Here is a 19921-nt window from a genome sequence, read left to right as displayed (position 1 = left end):
TTGTGGGGACCAGCCTGTGGTCCCAACAAGGGAAAAAAAGAAAGTAAAGGATGTTTATCTGAAAGGGTAACAATGCAAACAGGTTTTCTGTAAAGGGTAGGTTTAGGGTTAGGGGATAAAAAAATATTTTTTGGTCTATGGAATGTCCCCACAATTGACAGAAAACAAACGTGTGTGTATGTGTGTGTGTGTGTGTCTGTGTGTCCATACTATCAAAGTTACTGGGCTCCATTGTTGTTTGGTTCCAAACGTTATTCCAAAATATTGTATTCCAGCGAAGGCAAAAAAATCATACAGGTTTGAAATGGCATGAAGGTGAGTAAATAATAACAGGATTTTCATTACTAATTAATTAATTTAATTTGTTACATTTATATAGCGCTTTTCTGGGTACTCAAAGCGCTTTACAATTGTGAGGGGATCTCCTCAACCACCACCAATGTGCAGCATCCACCTGCATGATGCGACGGCAGCCATATTGTGCCAGAACGTCCACCACACACCAGCTTATTGGTGGAGAGGAGATAGGGCGATGAAGCCAATCAGTGTATGGGGACGATTAGGAGGCCATGATGGTCAGAGGCCAGTGGGCGAATTTGGTCAGGATGCCGGGGTAACACCCTACTCTTTTTCGAAGGACATCCTGGGATTTTTAATGACCACAGAGAGTCAGGACCTCGGATTAACGTCTCATCCGAAGGACCGTGCTTTTTACTGTATAGTGTCCCTGTCACTATACTGGGGCGTTAGGACCCACACATGCCACAGGGTGAGCACCCCCTGCTGGCCTCATTAACACATCTTACAGCAGCAACCTAGTTTTCCCAGGAGGTCTCCAATCCAGGTACTGACCAGGCTCAGCCCTGCTTAGCTTCAGTGGGTAACCAGTCTTGGGCTACAGGGTGATATAAATTGCCACATTAGTCACATAGCTACAACAGTGCTTGACACTTCCTCATTTAGTTGCAGTAATCTCCTTATCATTTAAAATTCAGAATATTCCATCACAGTTAAAGCCCAGCTATTGATATAGGCCTATGCATGCTTTGAGCTATATCATGTAGATACCACAACATGTAAAGACCTTCACTCAATAGAATGAAATTACCTGACAAGTATAATATAATTTCCCTTCTTCGAACTGATTCACACCATTCGGTAACTGCTGGTACAGAGTGTGATCATGCTAAAGACTGTGGATATGCCAGCGGATAATGATGCCACCGCAGACAGAACCACAGAGAAGCACAGCATGGCCCAGGGCTATAGGAGCAAAAGCACTGAGATGTAAACAGCTTGGAAGTGGCCTGGCCCCGCGACATGCAATGGCCTGCTCAGGGTGATGATTTCCCCCATATTCCTCAGTGGATTCATGAATATACATGAAAGCCCAGTCACGCAGGGGAGGGTGGCTCGTCTCTGAGTTCATGATGCACCAACACCTATCTAACAAAGACAATCCTGGCCTCCCAAATCTCTCCCATAATGCAGCTGACAATACTGCACTTCAGTGTTTATCCACCACCCACCCAAAGCTCAGTTCATAAGGAGGTTTGGTATTGATTTTCTTTCACTGCATCCATGTATGCAGTAAGTACAAAGAGCAGTTTCCCTTTATTTTTTCATTAGGCCCAGTGCCCTGGTGCAGTGTTTCAAGCATGCAGTTGACATTTCTCCAGACACAAATACGATTTTTATGGCTGATCTGTTTGAGATCCCCGAACAACTCCCATGGCTGGAACGGCAATGAAGCACCCTTGATTTCCCAAATGCAATAGAAGAAATGTCATAATATTTAGATTAATGTGCTGCGGAATTGCAGCAAGCAAGTTAGGTATCGTCTCCGACAATCACCAGTCTTTATAGGTGTGTCAGGAACCCTTGTGAAGTTTCATACTACTTTTTTAAAAACATTTTTACCCTTATCTTTTTTGCACCATTGACATTTTGAAATCAAGTTTCAGCAATGTCCACCAACCAAGGGTGTCACCAACTCGTAACCATGAGTCTGGGACTTTGCGGTGCAATACATTGCAAGGACAGGCTAATCTGTACTGATTTGGAGCTCACCCAGTGGAAGCCTCCTCTAATCCCTCATTCTTTTTATCAGAGGAGGAGAGGCAAATTTCACTTCTGCACAAGAGGGGGAAAGGAGCTATTTCATGCCTCACTGACTCCACTGTTTTTTAGAATGGTTGTCTTCTCTTTTTTTAGGCCTTATTTTATATGCTGCATAGCTGCATTCTGTGAAAAACTTGCTGTATGTGTATTTTTTTTATTTTTTTGCTGCTAGAGGTGGGGAGATACTGTAAAGACATGTTTGCCAATTAGCACATTTGCCCTTAGTTGTACTGTGTTAACACCATTGCTCTTTCCTGGAAAAGGAAGTCATTAAACTTATTAATGCAACATTCATCCGTTTATATGCATTGCAAAGTAAAAACATTCATTACAAAATTCCATTACATTGTTTTCAGCTGGCCTCCTACTCACAGCAAAACAGAACGTGGGCCACCCCCGCCGCTCTACAGTGGTAAAACAGATTAAAGACTGTATACGCCTGTTCGGAAGGTGCACTTGATGTTCCTACTTTGAGTTTTTTAACAGCTGTCTGGTACGATATCAAGCAGCTTTCAGTGCTCCACAAGTCAACAGTAACGCCTTTATTAATCTCTCTGCCTCTAAGGCAGCTTTGAGAGGAAACAAAGAGAAATAAAGGGAAATGTTTCCAGTCCTAGATAAAAATAAAGGGATTGCTTTTATCTAAACATAAATCAGCTGTCTTACGCAAAGGGAGCCATAGAGTACCTCCCCAGGGCCGTACGGAGAAAGAGATCATATACTGTTAGCAGCGTTTGGGATTGAGATAAGGAGACTATTGTGCCATCTGCATTCACATGCATTCTGAGAGCACAAACACTGATATTCATGGGTAATGTAATTAAAGCGTTTGATAACACAGTGCAGTATGTCAAGATCCTGCTGAGTGAAAGGAAGTAGTCTGTGTCAAGTAACAGATATCCTGCAGGGTGAATCGCTCATATTTCCCTGGTCATGTTTCACACGTATCGTCCGCATGAGTACGCACTCAAGAACATAAACTAACAGTCATCAGTCATTGAAGAAATCTCAGACACCTCATCAAACATGGGTCTTAATGTGTCTGAAATAAACTTTCTGACACACATACATCTATGTCCACTGGCAGAAGATGTCACGTGTAGCGTTCAAAGCAATCATTTTAGTTTGAGTGTTTATTTCAGTTATCATCCGTAATATGAAAACATTTATCATTTTATCAGTGACGGTGACATATTGTCGCATATCTTAATTATTTAAATGTACACTATGTAACTTTTTTGGTAACACTTTAGAATACTGATCCTTTGTTAATGAATAACGACACAGGAACAAGCCGCTAATGCACTATTAACATTGTAGTAACTACTATTACCTAACAAGAAACTATGATTAGTGATTTAGTAAGTAATAGCGCTCAGTTGAAACTGGTAGTTCACTATTAACTAATCAATAACTACTATTTTTTTATATCTATCCTGGAGAACTCCTAAGAACTACTGTATACAGGTTCATAATTAATGTGAATTATGCATAATGAATGATTAATTCTAAAATGAAGATCATGGTAACCCACTAGTAATAACTCAATAATTATCTAATTATTTTAAAGGAACTACTAATTACTTGGATCAGTATTCTAAAGTGAAAAGCATCATAACTCCCTAATACTGACTGACGTGATTTAAAGCTTTTGAGATATATGTAAGGTTTTGGATAGTAATGACTCATATGTTACTACATCCTTCTGAAGAAACTACTAATTATTTGGATCGGTATTCTAAAGTGAAGATCACGGTAACCCACTAGTAATGATTTAAGTGTTACCAAATCTAGCAAAATGAATTACCAACCAAAACCTTACAAAAACCTTAAGTTTACAATGACGTCAGTAATTACTAGGGAGTTATCATGATCTTCACTTTAGAATACTGATCCAAAAAATTAGTAATTCCTTTAGAAGGATGTAGTACCACCTGAATAATTACTATCCAATACTTTACTAAACTCTCAAAAGCTTACAGTGATTTCAGTCATTACTAGAAGTTATGATCTTCACTTTAGAATACTGATCCAAATAATTAGTAATTCCTTCTGAAGAATTTGGTAATACTTGAGTCATTACTAGTGGGTTACCATGACCTTTACTTTAGAATTAATTATTCATTATGTATTATTCATATTAATTATAAACCTGTATACAGTAGTTCTTAGTAGTTCTTAGGGAGGTATGAAAAATCATAGTTACTGATTAGCTAATAGTGAACTACCACATTCAACTAAGCACTATCACTTACTAATTCATTAATCAGAGTTTCTTGTTAGATACTAGTAGTTACTAGAATGCTAATATTGCATTACTCATGTGTTCTTGTGTAGTTATTCATTAATGATGGAACAGTATTCTAAAGTGTTACCACTTTTTTTGCAGAAAATTTAGAGAATGTATATAATGAACAAATACATCATGAATCCATCTTCCAAACAGTGTTTTTCTCTTGGCCTGAATCATGTGGTATGTCTTTAATAAGTGTTTATATTAGAAATATTTTAGACCTGTTGGGACAACATCCGCTGCGGAGTAGCCTAGTATCTGTATGATTCATCATTTCCATAAATAGAGGCAAGTAGCTCCGGCGTTCATCCGCAAGATGCATGTAGTTTTGTTTAACTGCAAGAGCCAAAAGTTACATAGTGTACCTTTTAATTATTTACATTGTTATTTCTTTGTTTGGCTGATAAGAATCAGAAGCAACATAGAATCCCATTGTTATCTTTGTTAGTTTACTTTCAGACAGAAATGTAGAACAAAAAAGTGAACCGTGGAAAGCTTTATTGCGTCAATATTTAATTTCACCAACCTTGTAAATCCAGCTGTTCTTCTGATCTATGAAAGTGTACACTGTAGCCTGCATAAAATGTGTGTACTCTGTGCGTGACGGTCCGTCTGTGCAAATTGGATGTGGACAGGATCGACAATCTTTAAATCCTTGATTTCAAACTATGTTGGCTGCTATGATATATTCATGACATATTCACTGAGAAAATATGATTCCCAGTGCACACAGACTTAAAAGATGCAGAAATCTGTTAAGTCTGTGTGCACTGGGAATCATATTTTCAAAAAAAGAGAGAGAGAGAGATCAGGTTACACTAATTTGTGTCGATTTTTTTCCCTTTTTAGTCATGTTTTTAACAGGTTTCTTTTTTGTGGAAAATAATATCATATAATATGATTACAAGTTGCTATCTAAAGTAAAAAATAAATATTTTTTTTTCATACTTATCAATTTGTTTTATTTTGGGTTTTTTTCATATTTAGAGGTTATGTAAAATAAATATAAATTTAATTGCAGCATTTGGTATGTTCCATCCTTAAAATTAGTAGTGTGAAATCTTATTGTAGATATCGGACAAATAGCTCTCTAAGATATATAAATCTGTCGTCAAAAAATCCTTATTGCTCGACCTCAATCACTTAAGTCTCTAGTGTAAGTATTTCTTAACACTTGTTTTTTTTTTTTTTTTTTGCTGCTTTCTCTCAAGGACAGTTGTGGTACCTCATATTCCTCGCTGGAGTCAAGACATGAGGGCTTCACTTTGTGTTGCTTCAGGGAGAGTTAGGAATGCACCTTCACTTCGGCCTAAATCAAGCCGTGCACATCCCAGTCCTCGCAGGGAATGTTTTTCTTGCTGTTTCCGACAGCTCCAGATACCTGTAGCTGCAGCATAGGCACACTTGCTGGTCAGACGCTTACCAAGCTGTCAGAGCGCTGTGGAACATGCTTTACAAACAATTACCACACCATCTGCACTGTCAGTGAGCTGTTTAGCATTAGCGTCTCAGTTTCTCTCCCACTCTCAATCTTTCTTTGTGCGTCTCTCTCTTATTTGTGCTTCTTATTTTTCCTCTTTCTTCTCAATTCATCCAAGCCATGGGTTAATGAAGAGGAGGTTAGGAGAGCAGCATGGATTGTTTGTTTGTCTGACTTTCTTCGTTTTGATCTTGTTAAGGCCTGGAGCTGTGATGTTTTTTCATCGTGGAAGTCTCACAGCGTGAGCGAGCGCTTGTGCACATCTGAACACACTTTTATGAGTTTATTCCAGAGAAGCTCTTACACCATTGCCAGAGGTAGTATTGAAACATCAGTAGGGAGAGAAAAAATAATATTTGTTCTCAAAGAAAACAAGTTCAGAACGTGGACACAGTGGTCCGGTAAAAGGAAATAATTGATTTATTTGTTCATTGCAAGTCATTTTTGTTTATTGAAGAAGATTGTTTTCTCTTCTGCTTCGCAGGTACATCAGTAACGAGAGTAACCGCAACCGACTTGGACGATCCGGTGTATGGAAACAGTGCCAAACTGGTCTACAGCATACTGGAGGGCCAACCTTATTTCTCCATCGACCAAAGCACTGGTAAGTTAATCAATCCACAATGTCCAGATGGTCATGAATCATTCAAATGATCCAACAAGCTTATTATTATGCTTAGAAATAGGTGTAAGATTAATGTCCCTTCACGTACCAAGATGAGTTGTAGGTGTTAGATCATTTATTATTATTGTAATCATTGTTATTATGACCATCATTAGGGGAGGCAGGAAATAAATATTAGAGAAAGACCAAATAAGCAAGATCATTTTACCTGAAGGACACACACAGATGCTGATTTTGTTCGGTAATAGCGCACAAAGCAATTTGCAGCTTCTGATTTAAATGACAGGGCTATCTTTGAATTCCATCTGCATTCTGCTTCCTTTTCAACCTTGACTTTGTTTTTTTCCCTAATTGCATTTTCAGCTGACTTGTTAACAGTGTGTCTGTAAGCAACATGATTAAATAATGGTGAAATTACATTAATAAGCAATGAGATGGAAATGAACAGCACGTAATTTGGAAAAACAACAGACAATAAACAAGTCCTGTATCTGTCCAAATTGTATGTGCATATTAAATGAACAGACTTTAAATATCAATACTTTTTTTTCTTATGAGAACACCTTGTGCACTTCATAACCCCGTGCATTTCAATCACTCACTGTCAGCTTTCTCTAAGAATGCAAATGTTCGAGAGAAGGTACGAAAGCCCAAATTGAGGTACCGCGTGCGTGGTTTGCGTGATTACTGAACACATGCAGATGGCTTATTCAAGTGAGCCAGATGTTTTAATGAATGTTAATGAAAAATAAGAGGTAAAGGGAAAACAACCATTAGTAACCGTTTGACACTTCCAACACCTCGTAGGAAATGAGACACACTTGATAAATAAGTAAACATCATGCACCAATTCATTACTTGGTTAATGGCTTGCAAAGAGAAAAAAACTAAATAAATAAATGAAAGGAAAGTATACCTCCAAATACCTATGGAAATGAATGTTTGTGTTGCCTCGCTTCTGTGATCATCAGGAATTAATTTGAATAGATAATGATAAATCAGGATGACAATAGAATGAGTATTGTGTGCATCAGATTCAGCATTGCAAGGCATACGGCACACACGCATACAGCTGCATCCGGCACTCAGGGAGGCCTGCGTTTCTGTAGTCCTATTGACAATCAGAGCACTTCACCTCTAAAAATGCACCTCCTTAGTTCACTGAAATTTTGGTCTGTTGGTCTTCATGACAGAACAAGAAACAGACATCTAAGTGCGGCATAAAAAAAGTCTAGCATACAATGCATGCGCGCTGTGAATTATTCATGCGTAATGGAACCGGAGCTGGCCCTACAACACTCTTAACTTTCTTCCTGTAGAATGCCTTTGTTTACTTAGATATTTACTTCTATTATTTGCCAGTCTCTTTAATGTAGTTGCTTCTTATTATAGTTTGTGTTTCTTTATACAAAAACCTCATTGATTGTGTAAGATTAGATGTCTATGAAGATTCTCAGTCATCCAGATGACTGTAAAAATGTCTCATAGAATGTACCGCATAGCATTTATTTCTATGTATCAAATATGTTTTGTCACTTCTCCAAGTGACTTCATCAGGATGAGGGTGATTTCCCAGGATTTAAGCTTGTTGTACATCACAGCGACTCGCAAATTGCAGTGGGAATCACCTTCACGATGGTAAAAAGCATGGTCGTAGTGAGAATTAGGGTGAAACGTCTGGGGTATAGATGAAAGGATAGTGTTAAATGGTAGGGAATCTTAATCTACAGCCAATGAAACCGTGCAAAACATATGCAGTAAATAGGAAAATTAAGTCTGGATGAGTTAAAAAAATATATTTAGCAACATTATAAGCTAAAAAACAAATAAATGTGTCACAAATGTGTCAATTTATGATACTTTGGGTTTTATTGTTTGAGTAGGTTACCTGTGGGTTTTTGGGGGTATTTATTTATTTATAAATCAATGATGGTGCATACAGTATTAAAGATTATAAGAGATAGACAGCATAAGTTGCATTCAGTCGGAATATAAATGACCCCAGGTGCTGGGACAAGTCCTCAGCAAACAAACAAGCTAATTTGCAATGCCAAATGAAAGCAGCCCAGGTCAGTGTCAAGGACAAGGAAAGAGCTAACAGATTCTGCAAACTGCAATCCTCAGAATGTACAACGGCATATTTATTTAAGAATAGCATATTTTTATGTATTTATTTTTCATATAAAAAATAATTAAATAAATGGTAGGTAGTTTCAATGCATTCTTTTGTTGTTTTGTTCTTTATAATATTGAATTAGTATATGTAAATTCATGCATTTATTGTTATTGCTATAGCAATCATTAGAGTGGCTCTGGCAGGGATGGATCGTGAGATGAGGGAAGAGTATCTTGTTGTTATTCAAGCAAAAGACATGGGAGGTCACATGGGTGGGTTGTCAGGAACCACCACAGTGACAGTCACTCTTACTGATATCAACGATAACCCACCAAAGTTCTCAAAGGGTAAGAGAGACTATCTTTTATTGACTATATAAAATACTGTATATTATCCAGTTCAAAAGTTTGAGGTCAGTAAGATTTATTTTTAAATAAATTAATACATTTAATCATTAAGGATGCATTAATAAATCCAAAATCGACAATTTACATTTTTATCAAAAATTTCAGTAACACTTTAAAATGAGGTTCTATTTGTTAGCATTAGTTAACTACCTTATTCAACAAAACTAACAATGAAAAATACTTCTAAAGCATGCATTAGTCTTAGTTAATGTTGATTCCACCATTCACTAATGCATTATTTAAATCAAAAGTTATATCAAAGTTTTATTAATTTTATATAATGGACGTGAGCTAACATGGACTAATAATGAAAAGTTGTATTTTATTAACAAAGATTAAATATACTGTAACAATGTATTGCTTATTGTTAGTTAATGTTAGTTAATGCATTGAATATAGTTAACAAATGGAACTGTATTGTAAAGTGGTACCCAAATTTCTATTTCTATTTTTTTACTTTGATTTAACAAATAATTCTGAAAGAATTTCATTGTTTCTGAAAAAAAAAAAAAAAAAAAAAAAAAAAATATATATATATATATATATATATATATATATATATATATATATATATATATATATATATATATATACTGTATATATTTGTTTATTTGTATTTTTTTAATAAATTAAGCGCCACTTTTTTTATTGCCCCCACTCTTATAATTATATGAAGGATCATGTGACACTGAAGACTGGAGTAATGCCTGTTGAAAATTAAGTTTTGCCATTGCATGGCATGACATTACATTTCAACATGCATACATGTTTACATAAATACATAAATAAATTATTGACCCCAAACATAAAATAATTGCTTACCATTTGTTGTCTAGTATGTAAGCTATTTGGTTGTTTCTCTGAGTGCTATTTGTCACCTGATAGACCAGATCTTCTATGTTCTTGTACTTCATATCTAAAGGCTCTTATGAGTTCACTATTCCTGAGGATCTTGGCATCGGGAAGCCTGGAGGAAGAGTAAAAGCGAATGACAGAGACATCGGGGAAAATGCTAAATCAACTTACACCATCATAGGTGGAGACGAGAGGGATGTCTTTGAGATTGTCAATGATGCTCAGACTCAGGAGGGAATCCTCAGACTCAAGAAGGTAAGACCAGAAAAGTAGGCTTAATGTACCATAGGGGCTCTCTAACAGTTGTAAACTGTCTGTTACAGGATCGTCACTGGGCTGCATATTGTGAAAAATATGAAAAGTGTCTCATTAACGATGACAAATGACTGTTAATATTGCAGAGACAGAACCTCTCAGTATGTATTGCAGGGGTCGGAAACCTATTTGACACGGCGTGCCATTTTAAATGTAATTTCGAACACTGTGCCATACCCTCCAAAAAGAAAGAATTAATCATGCAAATTAATTAATTATGCAAATGACCTCCTTAGTGTTCAGTGTTTTACTCTTTTTAAGGTTGGCTACATTATTTTCACTGGTGTTGTTGTGTTTGTTGTTCCCAATGAGTTATGTGTCATGTGGTGATAAGTTGAGTGCATCTTTTTTTATAATTATATATTTGTTAGAGACACAGTCATTCTGCTTTATGTAGTGAATAGGAATATTGTATAGGTCTAGTTGTAAAACTCAAAAAGATAGCACTAACTTATTATTTATAGCAAAAAGCAACAAATACAGCAGAACAAACTGTGGCCTATCATCTATCGAAAATAGTGTTTGGCTTCAGCTTGTAACAAAATAATACAGGTTACAGGTTACAGTAGATTGTAGATAGAGATACAGTAGATTGACATGCCAGTGCAAGCAGTTAAGTATTTTTAAAATACACACCTAAAATAAAATAAATGTAATAACTGGCTAAGGTGTCTGACCCCTGCTTGGTACTCTCTTTTTCCAATAACTAGATTTTCTTAGAGAGATATATATAGTTTTACACAGCTGAAAATACACACTTAGAGTCTTTGTACACCTAAAACTGGAGGTAAAACTGCAGTCCAGGTGTTCTGAGGTTTGAGAACTACTGTAACTCTGAACCTCTTGACTTTCTGTGCTCAATTCTCAGCTCTTGTGTAGCAGCGTGTATTTGCATATGGAATGGCCATTGTATGCAAATGAAGAACCCTTCATGATGGATGAGAGGACAATGAAGCCCTTTTAATCTTACAGGAACATCTACAGTGCAACTGTGCAGCAACAATTCTGCACAAACAATGTGACAAAAATATTGGAAAATGTTCACAATAAATTTGTAATTTATTTCCCATTTAAACGATGACAATGCTGTGCACATTATGATGTGAACAACATAATGAGTATGTCATGTGGGAATTAGTTTGAAGGACTTGGGCATGATCTCTATTAATGTGAAGAATTATACCAGAATTAAACAAATGCGTTATTCAACAGTTTGATACATCGTCCTCAACCACAGTTCTGTTTGTGTGGATTTTAGATATGTTTTATTGCGTTGCTCTATTTATACTTTATTTTGTGCAACACACTTAAAAGCAACATTAAAAGCAGTATAATTAATAAATAAATAACAAAATTATTATAGTAATAGTAATTACGTGTGTAACGCTACACAAAAATGATGGTTCGGTATATATCTCAATTTGGAAATCAGGATTTGGTATGTTTTTTGGTACAGCAGGGAGGTGGAGGGACAAACAAACAAATAAAAATATTTTTTTCTCCTTTTTTATTTTTATTTAATTTTTTTATTATTATTATGAAGTAGTTTACTGAACAAACTGTTGATTTGCCTTTAAAATAAAATAGTCTTGTTGCAGTTGCAACACTCTTCATGCTGCAGTTTATGGTTTGGATGTGAAATATTTTAGCAAAACATATATTTTAGTCAGATTGTACCACCGGTCATTCGGTGAAGTGATATCTAATGCTTTATATAAAGTTTTCATGTTTAAGACATTTTTTCCCACAGCAGCTCACTCTATGCCCTGCTTTGAACTTTAAGACGCGTTTGAAACATCAAAGTATATCGAAATAAACTGTGTTGATCTATATCTCCTGTATCTCATTTGAAAATATATGGATATACCTTACAAACAGAATTTCTAAGTTAATTTCATACACACAGTACGTCTGCACATGTAGTGGTTAAAGCAATGCTGCATTTATTTGGTACACATACATACTGAACTGGAAGACCCATCCAAAAAAACTTGGTACAAATACATCTACCGTTACACCCCTAATAGTAAAGGCCTTTTGAATATCAAAATTTTTACGTGAAAGAAAGGGAAGAAATCTGGAGATGAAGCGAGAAATAAAAAAAAGCAATCATTTGCTTTGTCCCAGGTCTCTCACAGCTGAATGTGTAATGGCATGCCTGTTTTTCCTCGTCTTCTGATCCCATAGCACTTGGCCTGGAATCTGTTGTCTGCATTACTAATAGCATGATGGATGGCATTGCATGAGAAAAACAGGCAATCAACAGCCCACTCCCCACTAACCTCTATATCTCCAGACGGTGCCTGAGTTCAGGAGAGCAGAACAAGCTTGTAAAGCACACAACCCTTATTTTTCCTCAATTTTTTTGCACCTGCCACTGTGCGCAGACACACATTTTCCCCAGGCGCTGGTGCTGAGCCGACGTGCGCAAGCTATCATCTTCAGCGAGTTGGCCGATGCAGCCCTCACCAACAATTAAAATTTGATTTAACTTCTGCTAAATATTGAATGGTCATGACCACAAAGGCCTTGTAGCAAGGTTAAACATATTGATCTGAGTGAGATGCCACAGGCTCAGACAGTCAAGGTACTGCTTTGTTGTAAAAGGATGCATGCTTTCATCTCCCCCCACCCCCCTAGGCTGTGGTGGTGGTGGTGGAGAGGGTTGCTGTACTAACCCCCGCTGCTGATCTTTGATGCTTCTAAATGTCCCTGTAAACATACACACTCACACCATGCTGGGAGTTTTTAGGTGCTTTCAAACAGGCACATATGTAGTAAAATCAGTCATAGCCGTGTGGTTCAGTGCGTTTAGGCCACATGAAAACCTGAATTGCATCATCTGGAAACAACAGAGGTCAAGTGACAGCCTTAGTCATATCCAGGCCTTTCTGCACAATGAGTGCCAAAATGGAGACCCAGAGGGATGCAGAAGTGCCAATTTCACTGTAGAGCGTCAAATGGCATGCATGACTATCAAAAGAATCAGGTGTTGGCATGATATTTTTAGATGGAACAGATTTGCAGTGTCTGAGATGAGAGGAGCTTATTTCAGTCTTGCCAATATGCAAAGCTGCATTAGAATAACATACTCAAAAATCTCAACTACAATTAAATGGTAACATTTCAAGCATGTTGCATGGTAAAAGAGAGAACTCTTCTTTCTTTCTTTCTTTCTTTCTTTCTTTCTTTCTTTCTTTCTTTCTTTCTTTCTTTCTTGTTGTTTTATTTACCCATTTATATATTTATATATATATATATTTTTTTTTTCAAGGCATAAAACTCTATGAACTGTCACCAAAATTCAATAGTCTCAAACAGCACTGACCTTTTCCAAAGCAAGCAAGGTGCCAGACTGCAGCTTGTTCTGAATTTTACATCATAGGGAAACTTTTGCTTGTAAAGTCCTACTGAAAGGTGTAGTATTATTTGCACAATCAAAAAAAAAAAATCTTTTTTTTTCCCCATTTTACAGAGTTTCAGGTGCTACATAGAAATTTAGTTCTGTGATTTCTTTATTTCTCTGCACTGAAGACTTTTTTTGTATTTAGGTGCTTTCAATCTTTTATTAGAAATAGTAGTGAAAAAGACAGGAAACTATTGGAAGAGAGAGGAGTCGTGGGAAAGGGACATACTGTTTCAGAATTCTGTGTGAATAGATTTGAAGGAGCTAAGGAGTAGAGAATGAAGTAAAGGTGCACCAGTCAACCATATCAAGAGCTCTGTATTGTGCTGTACTGTACAAGAGGATGATACAAAAGAAGTACTTTGAGACAGCACATCTGGAGTTTGCCAGAAAGCCTAGTGAAAGCAATGAAGTGAAAAAAGGTTTATTTTTAAAGAATGGTTGGACTCACACAGACACACACAAACAAATCAGTAAATACACTATCCCTCAAAATATTTTTAAAGAAAGCATATTAGAATGATTTCTGAAGCATTGTGTGACACTGAAGACTTAAGTAATTGCTTGAGAAATCAGTTTGTTGCTAAGTCAAACACAGGCTATTGTTAAATTGTTTAAATTACTAATATAAAGAAATAATTTGCCATAATGCTGCCTAGCACATACAACATTTTATTATTTTTTTTATCTTATTTTATTTACAGTGAAATGACACACAAATCAAGACTAGCCAAGTGTCTGAACGCTTTTAAGGTAAAATAACACTTTTTTTTTTTCTTTTTTTTTTTTTAATTCCTGTGTTTTGCTCGACATGATGCTAGTAGCAAGGGAGGGGTGAAAATAAAATGCAATAAATTCCTCCCAATAGCTTTGTGGACTGCAGCAGACAGAGGTACATGGGCTGTTCTCATCCGGGTGCCCTGCTGTCAGCCGCACTGACTTCAAAGTGTGCTGATAGAGGAACTCCAGCTGCTCTTCTCTCCCAGCTGGGGCTGCTCTCGGCCCGGCTCCAGTGTCCGCCTGACCTCCCCTGTGGGACGGAGGCTTTTCATTCTTTTCTTTTTTTGATAACATAAGCAAATTCTTCATTCTGCTACTTCAACTAATTCCTATAGCCTGTTTCTTTTTCACGTGTACTTCAACGGTCAGGTCTAGTTTAGTTTCTGTCAATAAAAGAGCAAAGGGGGGACTTTTCCCTTTTTCGAGTTCAAATGAGGTAGCGAGAGATGTGATTCAGAACACAATGGAAAAACCATGACATTTTTACTAGGTGAAAATATACAGTGGCGCTCTTTGTCAAATTTTCTTCAATATGGCATGTACGTACACAGGTGGGGTGAACATGGGGCCTTTCCTCATACACTGAAATCACAAATATTTATCCTGGAGTACAAATAATTCCCAAATTGTATTTTATCTGCTACTTCAATAATACCTCACCATTGGATAATTGCCTCAGAGAATACATTAACAATGTTAACGTCATGGTATTGTGGGCAAGGAATAATTTTGTTTTCAGACAACACAAACACACAAATTGTATTTTTCATGATTTCTTAACAATTTGCAATGCACTCCTTGTGTTTCCATTAGATTAACCTTATTTGCAGCCTCATTTAAATCCCAAACACATGCTGTCTCTGCCCCAAATTAATAACACATCCCACGCTCCAGGTGAAAGTATGGTTATTGCTACTAAATATTATTTTTGTTCACCCTGCTATTGGGCTCGTAGCAGCTTAAATCTTATCCGTTACAAGGTGGGAGGAAGCCGGTGCAATTACAGTCAGTCCTGCAAGCCCAGCAAACGAAGTCTGCCAAAACCAGGAAACCGTTTGTCTTTATTTCTGTGCCCATTAATAATAAACATCTCTCTTTTTCTCTGTTTTCCAGCCTCTGGACTTTGAGTCTAAAAAATCCTACAACCTAACAGTGGTGGCGACCAACATACGTGCCGATTCGATTACTGGTGGACCCTACATGGACCAGGCCACAGTCAAAATCATCGTTGAAGATGCAGATGAACCCCCTGCCTTCACAAAGTCTACTTATCTCTTCGACGTGCATGAAAACGCTGCAATTAACACAGTCATAGGAGCGGTAGCAGCGCGAGACCAGGATGCAACACACAGCCAAGTCAGGTAAAGGCAATAATTTCTAGCCCACATGACCTCCTTGGTGAAATTAGGCCAAAAAAACTTCTTCATTAAACCAAGAGAAGATCAAGCTCAAGCTTCTGCATCAATCTAATATCCAAGTGCTCCTTCACCGCTGCATCCTACCAGCCATTAAATGCTGCTGATGAAATTGCCTGTAGAGGTGCATTTACATTCAGACTAAATGGAGCTCTCACCTCCACAGAATTGGTTGTACTGGGAAAGAGAGAGGGAGAGCGATAGGACAATGACACAATAAGATTCCTCCCCTTCCTCTCACTGATGTATTTCACTTCTGTTACTTCCTACTTGAAAAATTACAAGGGCACCTTCAGTATAGGTTATACAGGCAATTTCTCTCAGTCCAACCTAGCATTCCATTAATTCTCCAGTGACTTGCGATGTTTCAGGGACAACATGCAACAGGTTGTGTAATTACACAGGGAACTGGGAGCAGGGGAGAAATCAGAGATTGGGTTTCAATGCAGCAATGGAGTTTATACCAAGTGAGCATTCTTGTGTGTGATATATTTATTTCAGGGCTGTGCAATATATCGAAATAAAATTGAAATGGCTTAGTGGGATTATTATATTGCAAATGCTGTGTTTTAATTAAATACATGCACTGTGTGTTTCAAAGTGAAGTGTTATTTTATACATAAGCAACTCATGATCCTGTGTGTTTTTAGCATCACAGAGCAGCTCAGTTCACAGTAAATGCTGCTCCGCAACATCTGATTTATAGTCATGCACTGCAAAAAAAAATGCTTTTCTTACTTAGATTTTGAGTCTTGTTTTCAGTCAAAATATAAAAAAATATCAAGGATTTTCTAGACAAGTAAAACATTTTCTCTTGTTTTCAGAAAAAAAAAAAGTCAAAATTAAGTGTGTTCAAACAGAAAACACGATTATTTTGCTTACCCCATTGGCAGATTATTTTGCTTGTTTCAAGCAAAACACTTAATTTTGACGTTTTTTCTGAAAAAAAAAAATTACCTTCTTAATTTAAGAATTTTTTGATATTTGAGCTGTTTGTTCTACATTGCAGTGTACTTGTTTATGTCGCTTCATGGCTGTTGCTTCAAAATATGAGATATAATAATTTCAGAGTGATTTAAATGTTCCAGCTGTGACATCTGTGCATAATATGCATTAGTAGGAAGAAAATCTGTGGCATTTGCTGTTCCCAAGGTGGGATTTTGTTGTGTTTTCCTTCTTTCTTATATCCTTCCTGGATTGGTCTGGATGGTCTGACATGCAGGCTTTTTCGTATTGATGTTATTTGGAAGATGAATTACTTCTATCCTGAGGCAATTGAGTAGATTGTGTTAAGCTAAACATCACAAGGCTGTTTTAAGCATTAAGAGATGAATTATCTTTTCTAATGTGATCAAATGATTTTTGATTGTTTGACTTTTTTGCTGAATTTTGAACCATAAAGTGGTAAAGTTGCATGTCTTCCCAAACGGAGCAGAAGGGTTGAAGTAATTTTAAAAGCTAAAAGCCACTTAGGAAATAAGAAACCAGATTTTAAAAAGAATAAAAAAAAGATGACTGACTTTTTTTGGCAAATAACCCATGCAGAATTTCATAGAGAAATAAGATAACCAGACCTCACCTCAAATGACAAAATTTCTGCTTGAATACTGTTAATTGTGCATATCGGTGTGGTTGTCACATCAATAGGAGAAGCAATCAAGGTGAAACAGGCAATAATTTTTAAAAATGGTGTAATTGTGCCTTTTAAAGGACTTTGGTTAAATGAAAATGTCAGTTTTAATCGCAGCCTGACATGGAAACTGTAATTCACAGAAACATTGTTTCACATCAGTCTGACCTCTCAGACCATTTCTACCTTCAGCCTTCCCATCTCTTTCTCTCTCCCTCTCTCTCTCTCTCTCTCTCTCTCTCACTCTCTCTCTCGCTCTCTCTTTATGAGATTGCAGGATTTCTCTTTGGTGTTGTGAAACTGACGTGCATCAAACAGTACCAAACTGTGTCTAAGTTTAAATTAGCCCTGTTAGGAGTATTGTCTATCTATCAAAAGAAGTGTGGGTGTAATCAGTGTGGATCTTTTAACCTTCTCTGACAGAAGTCCCTCTGGCTCCAGATCTGTTTGTGGCACCTGATATCTAACATATGCTAATACATGGTGACTGCTCTTGATGGCGATTGTGTTATACTGATGCACACTTTACTTATAGAGGAGGCAGAGTCATTTGATTTGGTTACTGCACATTTAGGGTTCAGCCTACTGGAAAATATTTGGTACAGTAGAATAAATTGTGCTTCTGTGAAAGTCCTCTTAATTACTCTTTTACCCCACATAATAACTACATGGCAAAAGGTCTAGAGAACTTGTTCTATCCAGTGCTTTTTTAACGAAAAAAAAGAAAGAAGAAAAGAAAAAAAAAACTGATTGCCATCACAAAAAAATATTTTTCTTCATCTTCTTCTTCTTCTTCTTCTTCTACGTCTTCGTCTGTCATTTTAATTTCTTACGTAATTTAATAAAAATGGTCACGCTTTACATAGTCCTCAGGTTGCAGTATAATTGCACAAGCATATAGGGCTGCTGAGTAGTACTAATCAACAACATGCACTTCATATGTAATTATTTTCAAGTTCAAGTTGAGCTTTATTGTCATTCCGCTGCATGTGGGGACATACAGTGGAACGAAATGTCGTGCCTCGCAGGACCACGGTGCTACATAAATACAGACATACAACAATGATTAAAAAACACTATAAACCTATACACAACTAACCTACTGACAGATTTAACTATAAGTATACTATATAAGTATTTACCCTATACAAACTAAAGAATAAAGGATAAAAAATACAAACTATATGAATGCTTCACATAAATATTTACCCTATACAAACTAAACAAATAGAAGATAAAAAATACAAACTATACGAATGCTTCACAAATACTGTACATGTGCAAAGAGAGACATTTGAATCAGCAGCTGGTTGGGGAACAGTGCAGGATGATTTGTAGTGCACTGTTCAAGTCACTTTTGTTGAGTGACTTGTAATTAAATGCTTTTTTTTGCTACCATTAATTATATTAACATGTAAGACGTGGATTGGCTCTTAGAGTTATAATAAAGGTGGTAATGTATAGCATACACTGTAAACATATTTGAATATATAGGGTAAACATACCTATTAAGCTCACGTACCCATTAAGCACACTTCCATTTTTGAGATCAGATTATAAAAAGAAAAAATAATTTATTATCCTACTTGTGTCAGAACCCTCTCGGGACACAAGGAGCGAGGAGACACGGAGATTCTCAATTCAATCCTTTATTGAATTTCACATCAAAATATGAGGAGCTTGGGGAGAGACGGACATAGATGACGGTCAGACCGGACACAGAGGCAGGGAAACACAGAGCTTATAAACATGGGGAAATCAACAAGGAACAGGTGAGGACTAATCAAACGGGGCTCGGGACTAATTAACTAATGATCACAGGAACGAGGATGGTCAAATAGAGACACGAGAGGAGGGGAACACAAGACACAGGACTGGCATAACGCCCCCCTCCGGAAGGCGTGTCCTTACGCCCTATTCCATCTAATGGGGAGGGGGGGGGCGCTCTGGAGGCCTCCAGGGATCAAGGGGCAGGGCTACCTGCCTCCAGAGCGGGGGCCCGTTCCGGGAGCCATGGCGGAACGGGAGACACAGAAGGCCATGGCGGGACAGGGGACTCGGGAGGCCATGGCTGGTCAGGGGACTCGGGAGGCCATGGCGGGTCAGGAGATTATTTTTTCGGGTTCACAGGCCATGACCCTATAACCCCCCCAAAAAAAAATTCTTGGGGGAGTTCCCCCCTGGGAGCCACTGAAGAAAGGGCTCTATGGGGAGCTCTGGGGGAGCGGGCTCTGTGGGGTGCTCTTGCAGCGTGGACTCTGGGGGGCGCTCGTGCAGCGCGGACTCTCGGGGGCGCTCGTGCAGCACGGAGCTGGACAGAACCATCAGGGACGCAGGAGAGCTGGACGGGACCAGCGGGGACGCAGGAGGGCACTTGCGAGGAGCCGGCACTGGAGGGCACTTGCGAGGAGCCGGCACTGGAGGGCGCTCTTGAAGTGCGGACACTTGGGGGCGCTCTGGAAGCGCAGACACTTGGGG

The 19921-nt window shown here is 37.7% G+C and overlaps 1 protein-coding gene across 1 annotated transcript in view; it reads left to right on the top strand.

Annotated features, from left to right (window-relative positions):
- Positions 1–18158, top strand: part of LOC306881394 (cadherin-8-like) — a gene marked incomplete at its 5' end in the record, with an annotated part of 81777 nt that extends 63619 nt beyond the window's left edge. The window contains 4 exons of the mRNA XM_079435483.1: positions 6379–6498; positions 8815–8982; positions 9965–10152; positions 15512–18158. Of these exons, the coding sequence (XP_079291609.1) occupies positions 6379–6498; positions 8815–8982; positions 9965–10152; positions 15512–15763 (728 nt within the window). The 3' untranslated portion in view covers positions 15764–18158. The remainder of the gene's footprint in view (positions 1–6378; positions 6499–8814; positions 8983–9964; positions 10153–15511) is intronic.
- Positions 18159–19921: the final 1763 nt, after the last annotated feature.

This window comes from Barbus barbus (assembly GCF_936440315.1).
Source record: "Barbus barbus genome assembly, chromosome: 2".
In the NCBI taxonomy this organism is placed as follows: Eukaryota; Metazoa; Chordata; class Actinopteri; order Cypriniformes; family Cyprinidae; genus Barbus; species Barbus barbus.
Note: the sequence above shows the minus strand (reverse complement) of the source record. Positions and strands in the feature narration are given on the sequence as shown.